At 39.5% G+C, this 24,638-nt stretch overlaps 1 protein-coding gene across 4 annotated transcripts in view; it reads right to left on the bottom strand.

The window, feature by feature from the left end:
- The window catches only part of HMGCLL1 (3-hydroxymethyl-3-methylglutaryl-CoA lyase like 1), an 82,853-nt gene extending 77,074 nt beyond the window's left edge, over positions 1-5,779 (bottom strand). For 2 of the 4 annotated variants that reach the window (XM_030490796.2, XM_030490798.2), the window contains exon 1: positions 4,001-4,062. Coding sequence is in view for 1 of the 4 variants with exons in the window: in XM_030490795.2 (XP_030346655.1) it covers positions 5,304-5,420 (117 nt within the window). In the remaining 3 variants the exon portion in view is untranslated. Of the gene's footprint in view, positions 1-4,000; positions 4,063-5,303; positions 5,528-5,704 lie in introns of those variants that run through there. The other 2 variants (XM_030490797.2, XM_030490795.2) reach the window with 2 other exon arrangements.
- Between the last annotated feature and the right edge of the window lie 18,859 nt (positions 5,780-24,638).

Below are 24,638 nucleotides of genomic sequence, written 5' to 3'. Positions count from 1 at the left end.
CAAATTTTATAATACTTCTTAAACTAAATAAATTAAATTGAAAAATGAAAATAGCCTAAATAGTTATTTAAGGATAGCCTGCAAATGTGAATTCATTCCTGGGCTGTATGGAGACAAAAAGAACGTGAAATACAGTATGCCTCAAATCAGTTCCTCTGAGGTGTAGCTAAATATTCAAATAAAACATACATGACTTCTCCTCCCAGGTAGCACAATACTATATCTCTGCTTTTTTATGCTGTAATTTGAATCAAGAAACAACCATCAAATACAAAAGTGGTTAAGACAAGACTGTGTCTTTCATTGTTATTCTTTAGTTACTTTAAAAATATATTTGAGAGGCTTCAGGCCTCATGTTTATAACATGCCAGTATATTGCAAAATCTAAATAAACATATTAAAACTGCAAAAGCAAGACACTTGTGTGCATCTCGATATAAGAGTGTCATGTAGGGAGGAGATGAGGGAATCTTAGGCTGTGTGTTTTAGGTCTGGATATTTAGGCATGTAGCATATAAATCATTGCAACCTAGGCACTGAAACAAAAGCTATCTGTCTAAATTAGACGACCCAAGCTTTTGTTTATTATTATACATATTTAGCATGTAAAATTTGAGTTCCTCTCCAGTTATAAAACTGACAATAATGTACACTATGATTTCCAATGATAATATACCAAACAAGTGTTAATAATTCTGGGTATTGCATCTATATGACAGTCTCAATCTGTGACAGAAATCCTACAGGATAACAGAGCACACATTAGCATTATTTAGACAGATTTACGCCTCCTAGAGTCTCAGCCACATCTAGGAGAGCAAGAGACTAGAATTTTATTTTTTTACTTATTTTTGCTTTCCTTCTAGTAGATGTAGGCAACCCTTACCAAACCATGTAAGTCCTAATATGCCATACATCTTAGTACACCTAACTAGTGGTATGTTAAAACCCAGGGTCTAAGAAAAAGATGCTTATTACTTAGCTATGTTTAGCCATTACAACTCTTGTAGACTAGAGCAGGATGCACTGATTTAAGGTGGCAGAAGACAAATATCCACATTGAAGTTGGCACAATGACCTTAACTAATTCTATCTTTTCCAAAGTATTGTAAGCCATGCAATGTAATTAAAAACTGGAATTGTCTCTATTTTACAACACCTAAATAACTAGTCCCTATTCCTTATTATATAAACTTTAAAATCTCTTAAAAAGCCAATCATTTTCACTACTATGGAAACCACATCATACAGTCCTTTTTCTAAACCTAAATCATAGAGGCTATTCACCCTCATTATTTTGCTTATTTTATCTGTATTAAAGAATGTCACCACTTGATACTTAGCTTTTAGATTTCTACTCTGTATTTAATAGACAAATTATAAGCATTTGTTTGTGTGGGGCAACACATTATTTTAAGCAGCTCTTTCCTTTTCTTCCCTCCCTGCCTGCCCAGGTCTTAACACTAGATATCAAAAAAAACAAAGTTATTTTACATTTCGTCTCCATTTTCCTGACCATTCCAGTGGTGCAAGACCTAACTTGGCCCAGCTACAATTCAGTTTCTTCAACGTGACTAACTAAAACTGAACAAGCCTCAGATACAGTGTTTTGCAATGGCAACATCTCCCTGTTTGACTGGAAATACTTCATCTGACATAACCAAGGACTTGATTTGATTTTTTTAACAGCTATACTGTATTGGCAGCTTGTAGTCCTCCCATGATTTGTGAGTATTCCAAGGTTCTTCCCTTCTTCAATCACTTCTGATAATGTCACAGTTTTGAGTTCGGATTATTAGTCTCAAAGTACCTTTGAATTTCTTCCCAGTCTTTCACACCACTTCTTTAGCCATCTAGCTTTTCCCTGCTGTCTCCTTAGCCTATTCCTAACACATTAAAATTCCATTTTAAACTACATGAAAACATAACATTAAGTCTGTAGGATGAGACCAACGTCAGTTGCTCTCAGGCCATTCCTCCTTCCAGCCAGAAGGTTCCTGCTAAGCCAGAGGACAACCAGCAGCAGCAATGAACAGCCAGCCTTCCTCCCTGCTGCTCAGCCTGAGGATTTTATAAAACAGAACACAAAGTACATTACAAATTCCAGTCAAGTGCTATGAATCATCATTAGTAGCAATCTTGATCACTGTGGATATCTTCTTAGGACTACGACATCTACTGCCACCTCATTCCTACATAGATCCTAGCACGTTTTACAGTTCTGATATAAATCCATGTCTTTAACAAATTCTCATGTAGCTCCTATTCAGTAAAATTAACCAGACCTTTAATATTAATCAGATGTATTTATAAAAACAGTATATGCTGGGCTAATGCTAAGAGAGTGAAGCAGAACTTTTGTATGAAACAAAAGACAGTATTTCTGAAGCAAACAAAATTAAGAAATTAAGAAAAATTAATAAAATGAAGATACTGTAACAGGAATGTGGTGTCTCATTGACTATTCAGGTATTCAATTTTTTTTTTACATAATACAGACTAGACTAAATAAGAGTGAAATATATATTAGCAAACTCTAATAGATACCAGAGAATTCTGTTTACTTTCTATCTAGCTGTTGCTTTTCACCTCTCCTTTTCAATACTTCAATACTTTCCTTTTCAATACTTCAATACTTTCCTTTTCAATACTACTTTCAAGTATTGAAAAGGATTTTCATTCATTTTCCTAAATGAAACAGGAAATTAAGGGAAAGCAAGGATTAAGATATCCCACTACTCACTCTAGGACCTATTATTTTGCCTCCAATACTGCTCCAAGGGGTTAAACCTGGACCTTTACAAATTAGTCAGCACAGTATATAATCAAATTTTTATATATTTTGGATTTTCTAAACAAAATTAAACTATTTTAGTTTTACAAGAGTCCTAGTAGCAACATTCTAAAAACACCAACATTTTACTTTGTGTTTAAAAAAAATCGTGAAAAACTCCTGAAAAGATTTCAACACGAAAATCAACTCCTTATTTTCATCAGCAATGAAAGCTGGGAAACTTCTTGGGAAACTGGGAAATGTGAGAAACATTTCTGGGAAACTGTTCTTGCACCTTAAGTCACTTCCCCTACTTTATTTGTTAGTATACCCACATAAATGTGATTACAGTGGTGTCCCCATAACTGTCTTGCACACACTGATCAAAATAAACAAAAAACTTCCCACTTTTTACAATCATCACTTGAGCTAGTATGGTTTCTAGATCACATAAAGAAAAACAAGTTTTTTCTTGAACAGAATTGGTACAGAATGCACTCAAGCATAAGGAAAACCTTTATGGGTTGTTTAAGCATTCATGTGAGAAAAATGGAAATTTGAACATATTAAAGAACACGTAAAATAAAGAAAATTATTAAAACCCTCTAATAAAAATCACAGCAGGGTAATGCAGGAGCAAATGTTAAAACATTAACAGTGTCCAGCTCTGGACTTAATTAGTGTCAATGAGCTCAGCAGACTGTGCAGCTTCCAATCACATCGATGTGCACAGGGAAGATAAGCAGTAAATTCTCCTGTTTGCTGTCTACTGAGGAAGACCTCTTTCTATATCCTTGGAAGAAGAAAAATGTTTGTGAAAATGAAAGAGCACTGCAAAAATGAAGCAAAAGTTAGAGGCATCCGTTACCTTTAAAATAAAGAAACCTTTTTTTATTTTTATCTACAATTTTCTGGGAAAATAATATTGTTTTTGCAACCCTCTCTGTTGCAAAAAGCCCTCGAACCTTACAGGTGCTTTGTCTGATCATTTTTGTAAGGAAATGATGCACCAAAATGTAGCAAGGGCATACGAAGAGGTTGTAATGCTTTGCTTCATGCCAATACATAAAAGTTCTTTCATTCTATTTTATTTCTTTCTAAAGTAAGAAAACATTTTTCCACTTTTACAGAAACAACTGAATGCTTGGGGTTTTTTGCCTAAAATTCAATGCTGGATAGGCACTACTCTCAGGGAATTGTGATAGCTGGAAGCTGTATAGAGCTTACCTATCCAAAGCTCTGTTCTTCAAACAGTATTCCTTTGGGCATTCCATATATGTAGCTTTTGAAATATCAAGCTCAGATCATCTGAAACAAAATTATAATGCTGCGAGCTTTCGCAGCACTCAGAACATTATATTTTTCATGATCTCCCCACCTCCAAAGTTACATTGCTCTCTAATAATTAAATTTCACTTCCATTGTGAGATGGTGGAGAAAAATGGAAGATGTACCTCTGGTATATCTGAAAGGTGGAAAAAACAAAAGAGAACAAGCAGTGGGTTTTCTGAAGATGTGAATTTTAAACCAATTTTATTGTAAGCTTGCCTCATGTTTTTTAATGTTTGAAGCACCAACTGGTTACTGGAGTTAGACTCGGAATGAATGACAGTTCAGACACAATATGCCTGAACAATACGTGTGCTGTTATAGCAAAAGCAATGTCATGCTCAGAATTATTTCATTGTAGAATTATTTCCTTGTTTGACCATCATGTTGATGTCCTCCTCCAACGTCTTTCCAGATTTATGCAGCCTCCCCCTAAAAGCCACTGGTAGCTTTCCCTTTCCTTCATTGCTTTTCTTCCAAGATTAGGACAGTCATGGCCTACAGTCTTCATTTGGACACCTGCCCATGGGCCTCCTCACCAAACTTCGTCTCTCATTCCCCACTATCTCCAGCCACTCTTCACACCTGTTCATAGCTGACAGACAGGAGGGTGAGCAACCACTTTCACTCACTCATGACAATCCCTCGCCAAAAGGAGGGTGTCGCTGCTCCAGAGGAGCCAATGGCTCTGCCTCCACAGCAGATGGGCCCACTCCACTCGTTAGAGAAGTACAAACACCGGGTAGCCTCGGCGATACTGCGGCCTCGCCAAAACATGTGTCACCCTACAGCTTTATGACTTTTCACACAGTAGATTCCAACAGGTGGAGGGGACCACAGCGCCACTAGAGATGCCCTCCTGCGTTTGCACTACCAGTTCAGATAGATGGTTTTAAACCAGCTGCGTTCTGAAACTGACAAGGAAAGCCACAGGAATCGGCGCGTGGGGATTTGAAGCCCCCACTGCTCCGCGCACGCCCTTACACCCTGCGGTGCGGGCCGGGAAGCGGCCGAGGGCCGGCGCAAGCAGGGGGCAGCAGGGACGAGGGTACGTGCGTGGGGGGCGAGGCGGCGGCGAGGGGCGGTGGCGGCGCCGGGCGGCTGCGGCCCCCCGCGCACGGAGAGCCCCGGCCTCCCCCTGGCGGCGGCCGCGCCTCGCAGGGCCTGCACCATCCCATCCCTTCACCCCGCCCGGCGATACCTGCCCGGGGTAAGGAGCCGCAGGCGGCGGCGCGGCCGGCTCCCCGATCCACAGCTGCTCCTTGAGGAGGTGCTGGTAGCTGAGGCAGTGCTTCAGCGCTGACGGCACCGTGCCCATGTCGCGGCGGTGGGGCGCTCACCGGCTGCCCGGAGAGCCAGCCACAGGGTCGCTGCAGCCCAGCCCCGAGCAGCGCCTGTGATTGGCGGAGCGCGGGAGCCTGCCGCGCCGGTATCCCCGCCGCGCCCCCCATCGCGGACGCTGCGACAACTGTCGCCTCAGCCCGACGACCCGCCAAGCGCCCTCAGCCGCCGTCAAGCGCCGCCAACCGCCGCCGCGCCCTGGCGGCCGCGGCGGACCCCAGTGGCGGGGGTCACCCTCCCCGGAGGCGGCCGCGGGCATACCTTCTCTCCTCACCTCCCCCTCTTCACGGCCCGGCAGAGAAGCTCCGGCGGTGACTGCCCGCGGGAGGTGCGGGCATGGGCAGCGCCACAGCAGCCTGCCATTGGAGGGAGGGGTGGGGGAGAAACCCCTGAGGAGACCCGGCGGGCCCGTCCTGTCCTGCATCCCTCCTGCCCCTCCGCACACACCGGGCAAACGGGGCCCAGCCCGGGCTTTCAGTGCTTCTGGCAGAAGGCTCCAGGGAAAAGAGAAGAGCAAGGAGAAGGGATAGGGCTGCTTCGAGGCCGAGCGCGCTTGCCCTGTTTGGAGTCCGGGGGCTGCGAATGATGCGTTATAAAACCTGTCCTGCTCACTCGGCCATTGAAGTGGCAGCAGGTCATTGTTAAGAGGCTTTATGCACGTGTTTGCATTTATGCCTTTCATTTGGGTACCAGAAACTTAGAACGTAGCAAGTAGAGTACTTCCCAGGTTTTTGACAGCTCTGTCAGAAGCAGCAGATTGTATTTTGTCATCTCCTTCAGCATTCAGTGTGTCAGCCAACTTTCCAGACTAGTCTCAAGTGAAATACCATATGCACTGTAAATAGTTAATGGATCATTTCTTTTCTGGGGTATCAAGGAGTTTTTGTTAAATTCACTAACCTTTCCCTCGGTCATTTTGTACAAAAGATTATCAGGTTTACAGCCAAATCTCTGTTTCAGTCGCTCTCAGGTAAACATGATGCTCTCAAAGCATCTTTTTCTTCTGCTGTTTTGCATTTCAAGCTTTCTGTTCAGTGCATCCGAACCCCTCTCTGTTTCTGAGTGTCTCTGTAAAGCAAAACTGGGTGCTGATGAATTGGCTGGGAAATTTTTGGTTTTTTCAAGTGTAATGACAGCTTTTCTGAAATAAAATATTAAAAATACAAATTTAAAATTTATTTTGAAATATCACTGGTGGGCATCTGCAATTTCAAATCTGGCTGCAGAGAAGTGCCAGGAGGTTTCTCTACTGACTGCAATTTGAGGCAGTTAGTATCTTTTCTGCCTTCTTTCAGTAAAATATTTGTGAATTCGAAATTCTTATATATCCACAGTTCAAAATTCCACTAAGTTGCCATTAAATGCTGACTCCAGGTACTTGCTTTGGTCTTGCCACCTGTAAAGCTAGGGATAAAATGCACGAAGGCTGGCCAAAAAATTAAACCTTACTCTTATGTCTCCCAGTGAGAGAAAGTTTATCTGTGATGCAATACATTTGAAGAGAAAAGCACTTTATTGAGGTAAGTAATTTCATTTTACACTTTTCTATACATTTCATAGCAAGCTGGAAATAGGGTGAAAAATGCAATCACAAGGAAGTTAGAGTATGTCTGCATCTAAAGTATACCTCTCCTACCTACCAAACCTGTTTTCAAGTTACTCCAGTACTGAAGTAAAACTTCATAGCGCCTTTAATCATCTTTCTCTGAAAGATGCCTCTGAAGTTAGCTTCATTATAAACCTCTACAGCTACCTTAGCTGTCAAAATGCTATCTTCTCCATATTAAATCCCGTCTAACAGTGTTGCTTATTTGTCACTGCTGTTACAAACATAACTATGAAATGCACTGCCAGAATTGAATGACATTTTTGCAGGGCTTAAAGCTTCAGTGTGTTCTTCCAGCCTAAGTCTACTGTGAGCATTTCTTGGACACGACCTGCTTTAAGACTCAGAGTGCCACCGAATATGCTGAAAAGGAACATCTTTTTCTGAAATCCCAGTGTTGTTGGGCAGAGAAGGAACACATAACAGTGATACATTATGAAGTAATCCCAAATAAACTGGGTTCTTATGCAACAGTTTCTCTTCTTTTTTTTTCTGTTGTACCTCTCATTCTTCCTGAAATCAGAATTTGTTTCTCACCCTTGCCAATTCAGCACTGAATGTTTCAACTAGTGTTTCTAGTTCCATGTAAGCAGTTGTTTCAAGAGACGTATAAACAAAACACATTCATCTTGGGGTGAAGATGTTTCTTGGGAGAAGTACATGGTAATTTATCTATCGAAAAAGCACTCTGTGTTAAAAGCTTCAGAGCTAAGCCAAATCATTATTCCTAAACAAGAGTCACGTAGGATAGCACAGCGTGGAAGTAGCTCCAAGAAGAGTTCAGTGTGTCTTAGGCAGGCATAATCATGCCAATACTGGTTTTGCTCACAGTGGCTGCAAAACTTACTCCACCCCCCTGTGTGAGTTAACACGAAAGTAGACATAGTACAATAGGCTGTTTAACCTTGTCTACTTTCAGTGGTAGTACCAGTATATATACTGGCAGAAGCATTTGCAAAATCATGTGAAAAGTAACAGACTTCTGACAGAACTTTCTGTAGCAGCACATGGGCCTCTTGTGGTCTGGACCTTTATATGACCTGTGCTGTTCCTTATTTTGATTCTTCATATTTTTTGTTCAACAATGGCATTTTTGGAACAACTTCGGTTTACCAGAACACATGGATGGACTCAGATATGTTTAGTGCTACATCAGGATAGCGAATAGAAATTGCACATGACTGGCTTTTGGCTTTCCATCTGTCTTTTAAAAGCATTTCTTATTCTGATACTCCTATGAATCTATCATTGTCATTGGCTTACACTGTATTCTGGTCAAGGGTTTTAAAACATCTATTTAAAGGAATGCTTTTCACTAAATTAAATAATGTCTCATAGAATTTATGCCACCAAGCCAACCAGATGGAGAGAACAGGCAAATTTGTGTAATACGCAGAGAAACTTCAAACATTCCCATGAGCGATGTTTCTGTACTCCTTATTGTTCCCATGCAATTACACAGGTAGTTGGCAGTCAGATCATTAGGAGTGGAAACATTAAGCTGTTGGATTTCCTGCAGTGTGGCACCTTGGCCAAGAAAGGCATGGTAAAAATAGGTTGGTCATTTACAAGCATCTAAAAGAAAATAAGAAAGTTGTTTAAAGAGTGATCTGATGACAGCAAGAAGGACAGAATCAGAAGCAAGGGAGCTATTCATACTGCTGATAATCCTAAGTGCCAAACTGGCAAGCAGCCAGGGTGCCTACTAGGCAGGGATCAAAGACACATATGGTAAGTCTCAAACAACAAATAAGCCATAGAATTCTGGCAAGCATTGCAGGAATAATATGCTCCAGCCCTGACAAAGAAGATGAGGGCTAAAGAAAAAACAGTGGGGCTACCAATAGTGGGTCTTGCCTCTGGGAAAGCAAAGCTTTCATCATTTCAGTTTTATTGGAGAAAAATGCAGATAACTTCTCACATATGGTAGGCCTGGTTGATCTAAATTGATGGGAAGTGTAACACAATGTTAAAAAAGATTCTTTACAGTTGTGGCAGTAATTCAGTGTTCCATTAGCAGTGGCATCATTCAGAGACAGCATTCTTCAGAGAGTTAGTAATAGGTTTACTTTGCCAAAGTAAGACTATACCCCAGGTGATAGACACCTGGCATTCGAAACAGACACAATCAAGAAGAAAGTCCAAGTTACGTCTTACCAGATGTTAGATCCTGTTCTTTTCTATTCTTTCACTGGTTCAGTCAGATGGCAGGTTTTTTTGCCAACTAGATCACAATGTAAAATATACAAACAAAAAATTCAACACCTTTTAATTTTATTTTCATAGTACTAGGCAACATCAAATAGAAAAAGAAGGAAATTGTGAGCTTAGAACTAGTTTCATAATCACAAGAGTTATACACTTATACACAGAGTCATAAAAGGAAGGGATATATCATAAGCTGTTTTATATTTACAAAGGGTACTGCCTATTGCACTGGTAAGAACAGTACTCTGCAGCCCTTTGGGTGATCTCCAAAGTCCCAGCACTACATAGCTACTTGTAATTGTTATGAAGCATATCAAAACCAGCAGAGAATTGTAGCAGAAGGTGCTTATTTTCCATTTGAGATATTTCCATAACTGACAGAAATGCTGATGAACCAAATGTGTCCCTTGTCTGACTCTATCGTTTAGACTAGTTTCTTTGTCTCAGTGACCTGACCTACCACTCAGCATTATCACTGGTAGTGGAGAAAATTATGAGCCAATTCCTGAATGGATTTTCGAGGTGCTATTATAATATTTAAGAAAATATTTCCTTTTCAGAGCAAGTGTTTTGCCTACCGTTACACAGACTTTCTCTGTTTTCATTCAGAGATGTTTCCATCTCTGTTTTCCACATAAACACAGTTAGTATCTCCCTCTCCTCTCCACCCAGTCTCTTCTGCCAATACATACTGATGTGATTTCTTACATGGATTATAAGGTGCAATATGCAGTAACCTCTGATTTCCTTCCTCTTTCTTATGTTATGAAGAGCCAACAAAATGGTATTGATTGTCAGTGGGGCCAGTTTTCTTGTTCTTGCAACAGGTGACCCCTTTACATCATGTACAAAACGAAACTATAAATCATCCTTAGGAAATATTTCCTGAATAAGAAGATTTTATGCTTCTGTTTCTTCTCAAGTAGAGAACATTTATCAAACTTTAGCCAAAACACCACAAAATTACCACCTGACACGTGTACCTGCACTGCATTCTGGGGATAGTGCTTTCCAAACAGGAAAAAAGACTTAAAGACCTGCACCTTTTCTGTGTTCTCTTACGAAGCATTTCTTCTGATTTATTTTAAACATGTATGTTAGTATCAAATGAGCCATATTCTAATGCATACATTTGTCTCCCTGATGACTACAGAGAGCCTAGGGTAACTACTCAGGTGCAGATTGTTGCATAAGCTGCATTTTCTCAAATGAGTACCACAACAGCTAGCATTAGTAAGTCCATTACACTGTCAGCGCATTTGACTCTATACTTGATTTCTACCTGTGCAGACAAGGAAAGTGTCGTACCAGCATACTTAGCAAACTTATTGCTCATTTCAGAAAAAGTCACGAAGGAAGCTATAAGTGGACTGAAAGGGAAGATAAAAACAAATGAAATGCAATCTACAGATATGAGTGTATAATGTCATTGTATACTGCAGAAAATTTTTATCTGTTAAAGTTTACGCAGTAATAGCTTTAAGGCGGGTAGATAAAGAGATAACTAGCAAGTGTGTCCGTCCGGCAGAGGAGGATGCAGTTTCAGCATTAAGGGGAAGGGAAGAAGATGGAGTGAAACAGGAGTGTTTCTGGGAAGCAAGATAGTCCAAGGAACTGTGTATTTAGGCAATGAAATCTCAAGAAAAATAGAGGTCGATAAATTGCTGTCTTGCTTATTGTTGATTTTATTACAAACCTTAGGATCTCATATACTAATATATAATATGCAATTTCGCTATCATCTCAAACATTTTCAGCAAGTGAAAATGAATTAAGCATTACCTAACAAAACACAAATATATTTAAATGATATGAATCCTAAAGTTGGATTTCTCTGGGTTTTTTGGTTTCGTCCTTCCAATTACTAAGCTAATGTACAAAAAATATCTTGTGGGCATACCAGGGATAACTTTGATGTTTTTTTAGTCATTTGCTGTATAACTGTACCTCAAAAATTAATTGGGGTACTCAACTGCTTGGCCTCAAAACATTGAATTGTTCCAGAGCAATAGTAACAGCTTAAATTCTAGTATAGTGACCTGTCTGTCAATAGAATTTTTTGTTTCTTCTGTCACCAACGTTACTCAACCTAGGACAAAAAATAAATGGAGAAGTCTTCTGGTGCAGTGTAAATTTGCCTAATTTAGTAACCAAACAGTAAAAAAGGCAGAAGTATTACTGAACAGACAAAGGAAAGTTTTGGTTGTGCATAAAGGATGTGCTTGCCAAGGTAGTCTGCTCATGTTTAATATGACAGTTTGATGTTTTTCAATTTACTTCATATTATTTTGCCTAAATAAAGCATGATTAAAATGCATATCCACAATAACTGAATGCAGTTGTTAAATGATCAACACAACAAAAAACTTTTGGACAATATACTACTAAATAATGAAAAATAAATTGAAATAGCGTGTAATGTGGAATAAAAACAAATGTCATATGCAACATAATACAAAGTCATCTGAGATCATCAAGTAAATGTGTGGATCATTTATTTCTCCATTTCTGTTTGTATTTAACTTCAGAGTCAGACTGCAATTTTCAGCTGTGTCCTGTGATTTAAAATCCTCTTTGGTAGCATGCATAATATAGGACAAAGGATTATGGTTTGGCTTCAATAACAAAGACTGAAACAATGGATACTATAACTCTAGAGGAAAGGCTGACACGGGAAATACTGGAATGGTACTGACATTCAGAGATTCTCTTTTCAGCGTAATGGTAACAACACCGAGATAAAGTAAAACACTTGGAAAAACTAGGGAGTTTATGTCTTCTTTCTCTATCTCCATCACTAATTCAAGATGTAATTGCATAAAAATTAATGTGCACTTCATGTTACAGTTGCAGTAATAAGCACTTTCTTGAGTCCACAGCATCTCAAACAGAAATATATCTGTAAGCTTGCTCTGGGGGGTGGGGGGAACCAATAATGCCTTTAAATTAAAATACCAATGCCATATTGTAAAGCAGAACATATGTTATTGTTGCTACATTTAGGGACCTACAGTGTCGTAATATTCTATGAAAGAGAACAGTATTCTTTTTCGTAACAAGAATGTCATTTGCAGTATCAACCATTCCATGCTATCTTTAATGATTTCTTTCTCAAATTTAAAACACAATTCACCTCCAAAGCAGATGTTTATACGCTGGGACAGAATTTATTTGTTTCACATAGTAGATCTAGGGGTTTTAAGGCTGTCCTGGGTTCAGTTATCTATGTGTCAGGTTATAGAATTGTGTGACAACACAAGAATTAGCAAATTTCTTAAGAAAATTCACAACTTTCTCATCCTTCTGAATGCAAAGAATGGCTTTAAAATGTGACAGTGTAGTCCTAGTAAACAGCGCACTGTTTTTTTTTTCATAGCAGTTTGTATGGTGCTGTGTTTTGTATTTGTGTTGAAAACAGTGTTGATAACACACCCAGGTTTTAGCTATTGCTGAGCAGCATCAAAGCCTTCTCTGTTTCTCACCATGTCCTTACAGGTAGCAGGTTAGGGGTGCACATGAAGATGGGAGGGGATACACCAGGACAGCAGACCTCAACTGACCAAAAGGATATCTCATACCATATGATGTTGTGCTTAGCATATAAAGCTGGGGAAAAGAAGGAGGAAGCAGGGTGACATTCAGGGTTATGGTGCTCATCTTCCTAAGTAACTTCCTAAGTTGCATGTGGTGGAGCACTGCTTTCCTGGAGATGGCTGAACACCTGCCTGACAATGGGGAGTAGCAAGTGAATCACTTATTTTGCCTTGTTTGTGGACACAGCTTGGCTTTACCTACGAAACTGTCTTTATCTCAACCCATGAGTTTTCTCACTTTTACCCTTCTGATTCTCTCTCCCATTCCACTGCGGGCAGGTGAGCAAGTGGCTGTGAGGGGCTGAGCTGCCTACTGGGGTTAACCCACAGCGAACAGATACCCAGTCTATCTGTGCCTGTGCCTGGCATGATCATGGAGCAGATTCTTCTGGCAACCATGCTAGGGCACATGAAAAGCAACTAGGTAGTTGGTGACAACCAGCATGGCTTTACTAACGGCAAATCATGCCTGCCCAATTTGGTGGCCTTCTACGATGGGGCTACAGAACTGATGGACAGGGGCAAAGCAGTTGACATTGTCTGCCTGGACTTTTTAAAGTGTTCGACACCATCCCACACAACATCCTTGTCTCGAAACTGGAGAGGCATAAATTTGACGCATGGACCACTTGGTGGATAAAGAATTGGCTGAATGGCCGCACACAAAGAGTTGTGGTCAATAGCTCAGTGTCCAGTTGGGGACCAGTAATGAGTGATGTCCCTCAGGGGTCGGTGTTGGGACCAATCCTGTTCAACATCTTTGTCGGCGACATGGACAATGGGATTGAGTGCACCCTCAGCAAGTTTGCCGATGACACCAAGCTGTGTGGTTTGGTTGATATGCTGAAGGGAAGGGATGCCATCCAGAAGGACCTGGACACGCTTGTGAGGTGGCCAATGCCAACCTCCTGAAGTTCAACAAAGCGAAGTGCATGGTCGCACACCTGGGTTGGGGCAATCCCAGGCACAGCTACAGGTTGGGCAGATAAGTGGTTCAGAGCAGCCCTGTGGAGAAGGACTTGGGGGTGTTGCTTGATGAGAAACTGAACATGAGCCGGCAGTGTGCGCTCGCAGCACAGAAAACCAACTGTATCTTGGGCTGCATCAAAAAGATTGTGACCAGCAGATCAAAGGAGGTGATCCTGCCCCTCTACTCTGCTCTCGTGAGACCCCACTTGGGGTATTGTTGCAGTTCTGGTATCCTCAACATAAAAAGGACATGGAGCTGTTGGAGCGAGTCCAGAGGAGGGCCACGAGGATGATAAGAGGGCTGGAGCACCTCCCATATGAAGACAGGCTGAGGAAGTTGGGGCTGTTCAGCCTGGCGAAGAGAAGGCTGCGTGGAGACCCCATAGCAGCCTTCCAGTATCTGAAGGGAGGGCCTACAAGGATGCTGGGGAGGGACTTTTCATCAGGGACTGCAGCAATAGGACAAGGAGTAATGGGTTCAAACTTAAACAGGGGAAGTTCAGGTTAGATATAAGGAAGTTCTTTACAGTGAGGGTGGTGAGGCACTGGAACAGGTTGCCCAAAGAAGTGGTGAATGCTCCATCCCTGGAAGTGTTGAAGACCAGGTTGGATGGAGCCTTGGGCAACATGGTCTAGTGTGAGATGCCCCTGCCCATGGCCGGGGAGCTGGAACTAGGTGATCTTAAGGTCCTTTCCAACCCTAACCGTTGTGTGATTCCGTGATCTGCATGAGACTGCAGAAGATTAAAATAGCCATGGACAGTATTAGTCAAATCTCCTACAATAGGCATTTAAATTAGTACTGCAGCATTTATGAGCCTTCGGAGAGATTTCAGACTGCCTAACTGCATTTTTCTGGAGTCAGTGGAGAGAGCTAGGTGTCCTCATCACCCTCAGGGAGTTATTTGGAGCATGTTAGCTACAGACTCGCTTCTCCACTTTGATGAAGGAAGCTCAGGTGGCTCTTTTAGGCAGTGCAGTATGTCCACATATTGAAGAGGTAGCCACTGAAGTTTAGCCAGCAGGAAACATCAAGCATAGAGGAATAGCCAGGAAGTTCCTGGCTCAGAGTTTGAGAAGCCTTTGGAGTATTGAACCCACACTTCCCATTTCCTAGGAGAGAATCCTAAATGCCAAACCAAATGTTGACACTGGATCACTGTACAGCCAGGAATTTGAGTAATAAGGAATTAAAAACAATGCATAGAATATTTCATTAAGTTCTGTGGTAATACATTAGTGTTACAGTTCTGACTTTTCTTTGACCTTTAAGTATTGCTGCTCCTAGTACAGAGAGATGCTTAGAGATCTGTAGTTTCCCTTCAGGACAACAGGTAAATAGGCTTTTGGACTTTAAACTATTCTTTATTATATTTGTAAAATATTCTTTTCCTCTTCCAAACACACAGAATTTCCATCAAAATTTTGAAGTGTTTCATACCATGTTAAGGAACATAATTTGACCCAATACTTCAGTTATTAGAGATCAGATTTGTAATTCAGAGCTCAAGGAGAGAACTAACAAAGATGTGGGGTAGCATAGTGTTAATGGAAGTAGTTTGAGTTCTGATACTCCCCTTTTAGTGGGCCTTTTAAGGAACAAGAGAGAACAGGTCACCATGGGGCACCAGAAGATCCAATGCAGACAGGAGAGGCAGCACTGAAGCCACAGAGGCAGTAGGACTGCTGCAGTGCATGACAGCCCGGAAGGGAAGCTTTAACTTTCTTTCGCAATCAGTTCCAGAGACACTTTGGTTCTTCAGCCTCATTAACATCCATTTCCTGCTCCTTGCTGTGGTGTTGTCACCACACATGTTCGTGAGACAACGAACTTGTGTTCCCATTGTAAACACAGTGGTGTTTACCCATGGTACATCTGTGCCTGAAGTAGTGATCGCTATATTTAAGTTGCCAAAGCTTTTCCATTGCAAAAGTATGTCCAACTGTTTCTAAAAGAACAGACATCTCTATGTCTTGTAGCAAGAATTTGGAGTTTAGCAGCAAATCTATGTCTTGTAGCAAGAATTTGAAGTTTAGTCCCAGTGAGTATGAATACTCTCAAAGAGCAAAACTTAGTAAGACACTAAAAAGTTCTGGAATGAAAATAAAACATCATCCCTTAGGGCTTCAGACAAACTCTAAATATTAGGGCTTAGGATGAGACCTCCTTAATAGAGAAAGAATCCAACATCTGCCTACTGTAAGGGTTTTTTGCACCTTTGTGTAAAACATGGTGCTGGCCACCATCACGGACAGGATGCTGTGCTTTATAGATTACACATCTGATTCATATGTTTTTCATAGTATGAATAGAAAGTTTGCAGAATGCTAATTCACAGAATGTTTGTTCTAAAGGAATTCAGTTGTACCTGTGGACTATTTTGTTTCTACTGAAACAATGATTTCTAGCAAGACATCATTCAGCTAATGAGTATAAGATGCTAATTATGAGCATAGGAAAATATAACGATACTTACATATTTGCCTTGAGCTTGACTGTATCCAGATGTAAAATAAAACATGGTTCCTAATCCCAATTTATCAAAATGATGAAAAAGAACAGAAATATGGGAAGGGAAAGTTAATCGGAAAATAATCAGCTTTTTAAAGCCTTTTATTGACAAAAATTATGCAAAATACTCTGCCCTGTTTCTTTTAGACAGAAACAGCTAGGAAAGCACAGCAGGTAGAGTATAGAATCTCTTGCTATTCTCTATCTGTGTTGTGACTAGATTTTATGAATTAGCATATTAACTACAAAGAAGCAGATGCATTGCTGAAAACCTTTTAAGAAATAGTCTTTGTTTGTCACGGTTAGATGTCTGAGCTAATCATTGCTATGGCATTTGAACACTGATATGGTACAAAGGAAATAAGATGATCCCTTCTTCAGTGGAAGGGAGATCAAAGTTAGCCTCTAGGAGCAGAGGAAAAAGTGGGGTCTCCAAAGCTGGAGGTAAAATTCTAACCAGAAGGAACAAAATTTTAACACTTGATGAAGGCTTCACCCAGAAAAGAGTTGTATGGAAAAAGCAAAAACAGTTGAAGTGGCTCTTCTGCTGGAAAATATGAAGCAATCAGCTAAATCAAGGAGCAGATTCACTGCATGATGAATAATTCACCACCCTTATTCTTATTAATCCTTTAGTCTGTCCAGGCAGATTTGGGATTGTTCTGCAGAAGCATAAATGGTCTGTTAAGGGTAGTAATTATTGTATTCTGTTCCAAATGTGGTTTATCTGGAATGTACTGTCATGAATTATTGTGCAGCTGGTACTATATACAGACATGGAATACAAAAATTAATTAAAGTATTAAAGTAATAAGAAATTTGTACTGCCAATGAGTCTAAACAGGCTTTATGAATAGCACCAATGATTCGGGCTTTTCAAAGTCCCTATCAAAGTGAGAGTGAATGAAGTCAACAAGCAATGTGATGCACATTCAGGATTAACTGGGCATTATTAAAATAAATGGCCTATTATTCTACATATTACATAAGCAATTCCAACAAAAATTGAGACTTAGAAAAGAAGGTGTTTGAGATTTTTATGAAAAAAAATATATCTTGCTTAAATAAATTCTATAGCTGGTTTGAGAGAAAAAGGGGAGGTGGGTATAATTGAAAACATATTTCCTGAGGAATGATATCTGAAAACAGTGATTCAGCTTTTAAAAACAAACTGCAGATTATATTCCCATACCATTAAGAAAGCAAATGATTCCTTTGATTCTTAACACATGTCATCATGACAAATCAGAAAAGTATGACATTTTAACCAAGGTTAAATTAAGGATGTCACATTTTTTCCTTGTAACATAAAAACAAGGATGAACCTCATGGCAGGCAGAACATTTCAAACTGATAAAAATATTCTTATTGCAGTATATATTTTGATAATTCTTAACTAGTAGTTATTATCTTCACATAAGATATCATGGAAGCTATGAGCTTAGTAGGATTCTAAGAAGTACTACTGTCCATATGCATGAAAATATAGGTATAAAAGAAAGGTTAAAAAAATATAACAACCATTTATCCAGTTGACAATAGGTAGAATTAGAGAGTTTTACTTAGAAACAGATTTAATTATTCTCATTTTTATAATAACCAATGGATTGCAGATCCTGAGACAGATTACTTCGTAGATAGACTTTACACCTGGTGTAGCTATATCTTAATATGTACATAAAGATGTATCTTAATACATACCTCTGATGTAAGCAAAGCACATTGTGTGTATCAATATGTGATGTTATGTTTCTAATAGGAATACTAATCAGGTCATCGTTTTAAAGGAAGACTTAATTGCTCCCTTTTATAGTGCTACAACTAAGCTCTTCCATCTCTGACACTACAAAAGGCAATATACAATAGCTGAAAAGACAGTAACCATGATAACTTGAACACTTACTCAGCTGCAATTTCACAATAGGTAGCATGTCACCTAGCAACAGCAATATAGGGGCAGGAGGGATGATGTCAGGAGATAATAAAGTTGATGGATATGTGGCTGTGATGAAATCAACTTTCTCCTAAAAAACTGTCTAGAAGTAATTATATAAAGAATATCTGGGCAACAAGGGACAACTGACTTCATACAGAATATGACCCAAGACTTTGATTGCAGTTCATCTTTTTTGTGGGGATAAGTAAGCAGAACATCCACTTCCTGGTGTCACTCAGAACTCTGCAGAAAGAAGAGAGCTGGCTAGCAGCTGGCCATTGGACTGGCTCCCATTCTCGGCTATTACTGATGCATTGGTCTGTGCAGAGATGTACCATCAAAGTCTGTTGCCCTGACTTGTGCTGCCAAAACATAATTGCAATGCAGAAGGAGTCATCTTGGCCTCAAAAGCAGGATTAGGATTTGCCCCAAGGGAGAAAAAGCACTTTTTCCTCATACAATAAGAAATCCTGAAATCCCGTGTAATAACAAAGTATTTGGCCTTTGTGCAGGTGTTGCACATAGAGTCTGGAGGAAGACAAGTTGCCAGATGTTTACTTCTGCTCTTAACCTGGCCTACCCCAACATGTCCTCACTGATTCATTCATAATAGACATAAAACCCACCTTTCTATGAAGCCCAGTGCACTGTCACCCATACTTCCTCTCTTACCACCATCTCAAGCACAGTCATAGCATTTAACACAGGCATTTCCTACATGAAACTTCTTCCACAAAAGGCTCAAATATATTTTGCAATTATATCAGTGAACCCCCCTATAGCTACCCTGGGATTTTATATGGCTACCTATTACTGCAGCATTTGAATGCTTTCTACATAGAATAAGTAAACACAGCAATGTCTCTACTTTGTAAAAAAATAAACTCCCTTTGGACTGGAGTTTGTTCTTAAGATGCAAGAGTTTAGTCATTATTTTCTGTTTATATATTCTCCAATACTAACACTAGAAGCACTGCTACAACTGTGATGGTCTAAGGATATTTGCAAAGAAGTTTGTAGGCAGATGCAATATCTTTAGTGGGATTAATAAGTATATTTGGGAAAAAAAAACCAAACCAACAACAAAAACAACAGATAATCCCTGGAGCACATTAATACTTCTTAAGTGCACCGGTTTCTTGCTACAGGGACAAGGAAGTTGACTAGCTGAGAGATTTGGTGTTTTTAAGAGAGGAGGACAAGTTAGGGTTATGCATATTGTTCTGCAGCAGTAAAGTGTCTTCAAAGAAGAATTTTGTTAGTGGAAGGAGAAGTTTAATGTTAGGAAAAAAAGAAATGTTTTGTCTAGTCTTACCAGATTATCTGGTAAGGCAAACACAAAACTTGGTTCCTCTGCAATATGATCCTGTAGATTTCCATGTGTTCCTGTTAATTTAATGCCTTGTATGTACTTTTACAGCTGGATTCATGAGCTGAAGCTGTTAAATTTAATTTCTAGCAAGCTAAATAGCTTATGGTCTAGTTTTATTATTCATATTTCTGAACCTTAAGCAATAAGACATTGCCTGTAGGGATGTGTTAAACCAACACATGACTAATCTGCCCCACGAGATCATGAGTAAAGGAGGGGCCATATATCCCCAGCTGATCCCCAATGACTCTTTCTCATTATTCCTGCAGACAAAATAGTATCATTTTAAAATTAGTACAATAATAGAGAATAAAGCTTGGTGACTAACCTGATGAACTGTTTAAAAAATTTAATAAAGCGAAACAAGACTGAAAGGTAACATGGGCTGGAAAGAGTTTTCTTGGTATCATTCTTCACCTTTGACTGACTCATCTGCTGTGAAAAAAGAAAAAGGACTTTTCCTGCTGAGATGTTAACTTTTTAGACCCTGGTCCACAAGTCCACAAACAAGAGTGTGGAAACTAGTCTGAGGTGGGCCTTGTTCTCCAACTGGAAACTATTTTAAATCATTCTGGAATTTTGCAGATACATACTGTTCTGGATACCTATATTAATCTTCATGATAAAGTATGTTTTCTCAAAAGAAGAACCAGTTTTCCTTTAAAGCAAGCATTCTCTTTTATATTTAAACTCTACTTATGTGTTTCTCAGCAAAATACCAGTTATGCATATTTTCCTCATGAAAAATGACAGGTGAATTGCATTTCTGTTATTTGATGTACAATTTGTGCTCCAAATAACAACTGCTTTCAATTTGATCCATTTTGTTTAGGGGAAAGCCTCCGTATGGACGAAACCATCGGATGAGTCTTCAGACGCTTGCTGCACAGTTTGACAGACCTCAGCACATTTGGCAGGCTTCGCTCCGGAGAGGCGCAGGCCTACAATAACCCTGGTGTGACAGATCAGAAACAAAGTGCAATGAGAAAGCAATACCAGGGATGATTGCTTAGCACATGTCTGCAATATATTTCTTTATACCAAGGTGCAGCTGGTTGTGCAATACTGTAAACTGGCCTCTTACTGTGAAGCAAAAGTGACAAACCTGAAAACAGCAAACCACCATAACATGTGAACTGTATAAAATTGAGACCAAGTCTGAAAAGTGTATGTTTAATGTTAGCATAATGAAATGCAACTGCATAACTGTGCTGCTTAAGTGTTCTGTTTTGTGAGGTGCTGAGCACTCTTAACTTAAGACACATAATATTTTAAAATGAGGAGCTGTACAAGGTAAAAAGAAAGGCATTTCATTATGTCATCAGGTCTGATTACCCAAAATAGCAGTGCTTGAGTGAACACCCTGATATCCTATATGCCAACTTTACATGAAAGCTATTGAAACTTAGAAGCCTCAAGTCCGTAAGTCCCTCAACACCTCCAGTGCCTGAGCAGATTCAGTGTTATTACCATTTTGTCCTGTAGAGCAATGCTATGTTATGCTAAAAAGCATCAATCTTGTTTAATGTAAATTTAGAAGTCTAAATAAATGTAGCAGTTCCCACATAGAAAGAATACCTATTGGTCCCAATTGGATTTTATAAGCATATGAATTGAAGGGTTATGTGTAATGCATATTAATAAAGTATGTTAAGATGGAAGAAATAGTTCCTTCTCTATATGTGTGAAAATGTACTAGATTAGGATTTCCAAGAATATATTTTCTAGGGAGAAAATTTGCACACGTGCATGTGCACACACACACATATTGAGATGTGTCTTATTATCAATACTGAGACATGAATCTGCACAGCATTCACATATATTTCTACTACTATTTAAATATTGATCTATCTACAGCTACTATAGCTAAATTACACACAGGATACTTGTTTATTCATGAAAGCAGCACCAGACATAACCAGTGAGCCATCATTTATAAATATTTGCAAAGAACAGTTTCCCTTACAGCTTCTTTGCAATTAATTCATCTGGGCAGTGATTCAGGTTCATAAACATGCATGCCTGATATCTATAAGCACTATAGGTCATGAGACATTTGTATGAGGCTAACAGATATGAAATAAGAAATTATACATATTTTGTATGGGATTGGCAGACACATGGGAATGTGACCTGTGCCTTTCTAGAGTAGCTATGTATCTGCTGTAGTTGCCTAACAAGTGGTTTAAGGTTAACCTAAACATTTCAAGCTCCATCTCATGCTCTGTAACAACAGCTTCTTTTTTTATTTTCTAATGAGCAAAACAGAAAGACAGGGAATTCTGATATATCACTCCATCTTACTTATTCAGCTATATATTTTGCATAATGCAGCTATGTATTTTGCATAATGCAGCAAGGTGAAACAGCTTTTTCGTCTTGAGTTCATGTCTTCCATGTGGCAGTGGGGAGTGTTGAAATCTCTAAGCTCATAAACACTCAATGTTTCTTTCTGAGAATCTTCCCATGTTTTTGTTTACCCACATTAACAATGTTGCTCCTTTGCAATGATATATTCTGGGCCTGAGGATTCCCACATTGGTACAGGCAGAACTGATTTTTTTGGCTCCCAGCAGTGTCAAAAACAAAAACAAAAAAACAAAAAAACAAAACAACAAACCCCCCCACAAAAAAAAAACAAACCACCAAACAAACAAATTGTAAAGATGAATTATAAAAACATTAAACCTATATTTTTTTTTTATATTGTTTCCTCCACTATTTGTATTTTGGAGGGGTATTTTATTTTCATTGTTATTTTCACAACAAAGAACATCTAAAATACCGAATTTATCCATAATGTCAAAACCCCAAATTTGAATTACACTGTACACAGCAGCAGGCAGTTCAGAAAATTGGCCTTTCTAAACATTCAGAATGGCTGGAAATATCATCTGCCAAAAGCACATGGAACACCTCTTAAACAGATGCAGATCAGTACACTACAAAGGACACTGAATTCAAGTGCCCTTTAAAACAGTTATGCAGCTTTAAATACAAGCTGAAGTGAACGCCAAAAGACATTCATGAGACTGAAACACTACAGCTTGGACTTCCTCAGGCTGTGCACTGAAGAAAAAGCTGGATTGTAAAATGTCATGAGCTGAGCTTCCATTGACCTTTGCTCTGCCTTCTTAACTCTGAAGAGTGCAGTTCTTCAGGACTGTAGATAACCATAATCATGCTTCAAGAAGAGATAGTCCAGATTCAGGGTACTTGCTAATGTGCATAGAAGTAGCAAAAGGGGAAAAAATCAAATCCTCAGAGGTAACATATTTCTACTGGGTAATTAACCACAATAGAGTGGTTTAGGAATAACATTTCTTTCTGATAACAGAATTCTAAATTCTTTTTTTTCAAGCTGAGTACCAGTTGCTTTTTTCAGTGTGTGTTCTCCTGTGTTGTTTTCACTAAAAAATTACAGGAGGCTTAAAGATGGAAAATGATCCTCAGTTTGGCAGTCCAGGCTCTTTTTTGTAGGTTGAGAGCGCAATCTTGAAAGAAGTCTTGTTTTTCCAGAGCTCATTTTGGAAGAAAAAAGAATAGCATGCTCCATTTCTAACCCCTTTTCCTTTTCCTTTTCCTTTTCCTTTTCCTTTTCCTTTTCCTTTTCCTTTTCCTTTTCCGTTTCCGTTTCCGTTTCCGTTTCCTTTTGCTTTTCCTTCCTTTGCCCCTTTGCAGCCACCGTTTTCAAGAAACTTAGGTATGGCCTACCCATGCTACACCCACTGTTGAATTATTTTATTTCCTACTGGTTCTTGCCAGCAACAGCAGAAACAAACCCATTATGATCTCAAGTGAACTACCTAAGCAATGTGTAGAACTATCTCCTGCCATAACTAAAGATATGCAGAAAGCCAAGAAAAAAGTATCAAATACTACTTTTTTTCTCCCTGTATTGTTGATACCATCTTACCAGGTGCAAGATGGAGCCTCATATAAGCATATAAATGTGCCATGTATGTGAAAGGCTGCAACTTGGATGTATACAACTTAAAGTTTACCAACTCGTGATCACTGACTTTTTTATTCAAAAGCATAATGTACTCATTTTTTAAATGTCTGTCTTTCACAGCTCAGGGAGCTAGGAGCTGGACCTAACTTCTTCCCGTAACAATCGATTTCCAGTATTTTCACTGTGCCCACACCAGTGAATCTCTGCAAAGCACTAGAGAGCAAGGTGTTGGAGAAGGAGGCCACCTTTTAGGTTGAAAGAAGACAGCAGTAAGAGTACCCAGTAAAATAAACATTTAAGTCAGGAGAGAACTTTCTCACCTTCAGCAGGTAAGAAATACAAGTCAGAGAATAAGGGAACCTAATACTTCTCAGATGGAGAAAGTCACAGAAGGCTTTGGTCTCTTCCAGTGGCACGAAATGAAGGGAAGAGACAGGTCAGAGAGCTGGGAACAATTGATTAGTGTTTCAGAAGAGCTAGGAAGCAAGAATCCCACTGGACTGCACATGAGCCACAAATATGATCGTTACATTTATTTTTCAAGGACACAAAGGAAATGTTGTGAAATACTTCAGAGAATACTCTAAAGAGAAAATACAAGTAATAAGTTTTTACTGGAAGAGATGTTTTCTCTGTATGGGACATGTGCTTAAGGAGTGCTCAGTCCTGTGAATTTGCATCCAGTTTGAGTAGCTCTGTGGAAATTAATGTCCCAGTGACCTCATTCTGGATCCGGGGAAACCATAGACTTCAGTGGGCTTTCAGTTCTCACCTGAGTGTGGGTTTGGGAGGGAAAGGAAGTGTTGTAAAAGTTGATGCCAGTTCTTTACATTTATTTTGTAAGCAGGAAGGTCCTGAGATTTTAAGATTTTGAATTGTGGAAAGATACAAAGAGGCTCTTTCTCAAAAAGAATCCATTCATGGTATGCATCTTGTGTCAGAACATCAGTGAAACTGGGTTTGATCCCCTGCTAAGTTAGCAGGGGAGAAGCAGGGGAGAAGTTGTCAACACATATCAGCCAAGAATTACAAGTATATTTT

The sequence above is a fragment of the Strigops habroptila genome, chromosome 6 (assembly GCF_004027225.2).
Source record: "Strigops habroptila isolate Jane chromosome 6, bStrHab1.2.pri, whole genome shotgun sequence".
NCBI lineage: Eukaryota > Metazoa > Chordata > Aves > Psittaciformes > Psittacidae > Strigops > Strigops habroptila.
This window is presented reverse-complemented; position numbering and strand designations above follow the sequence as displayed.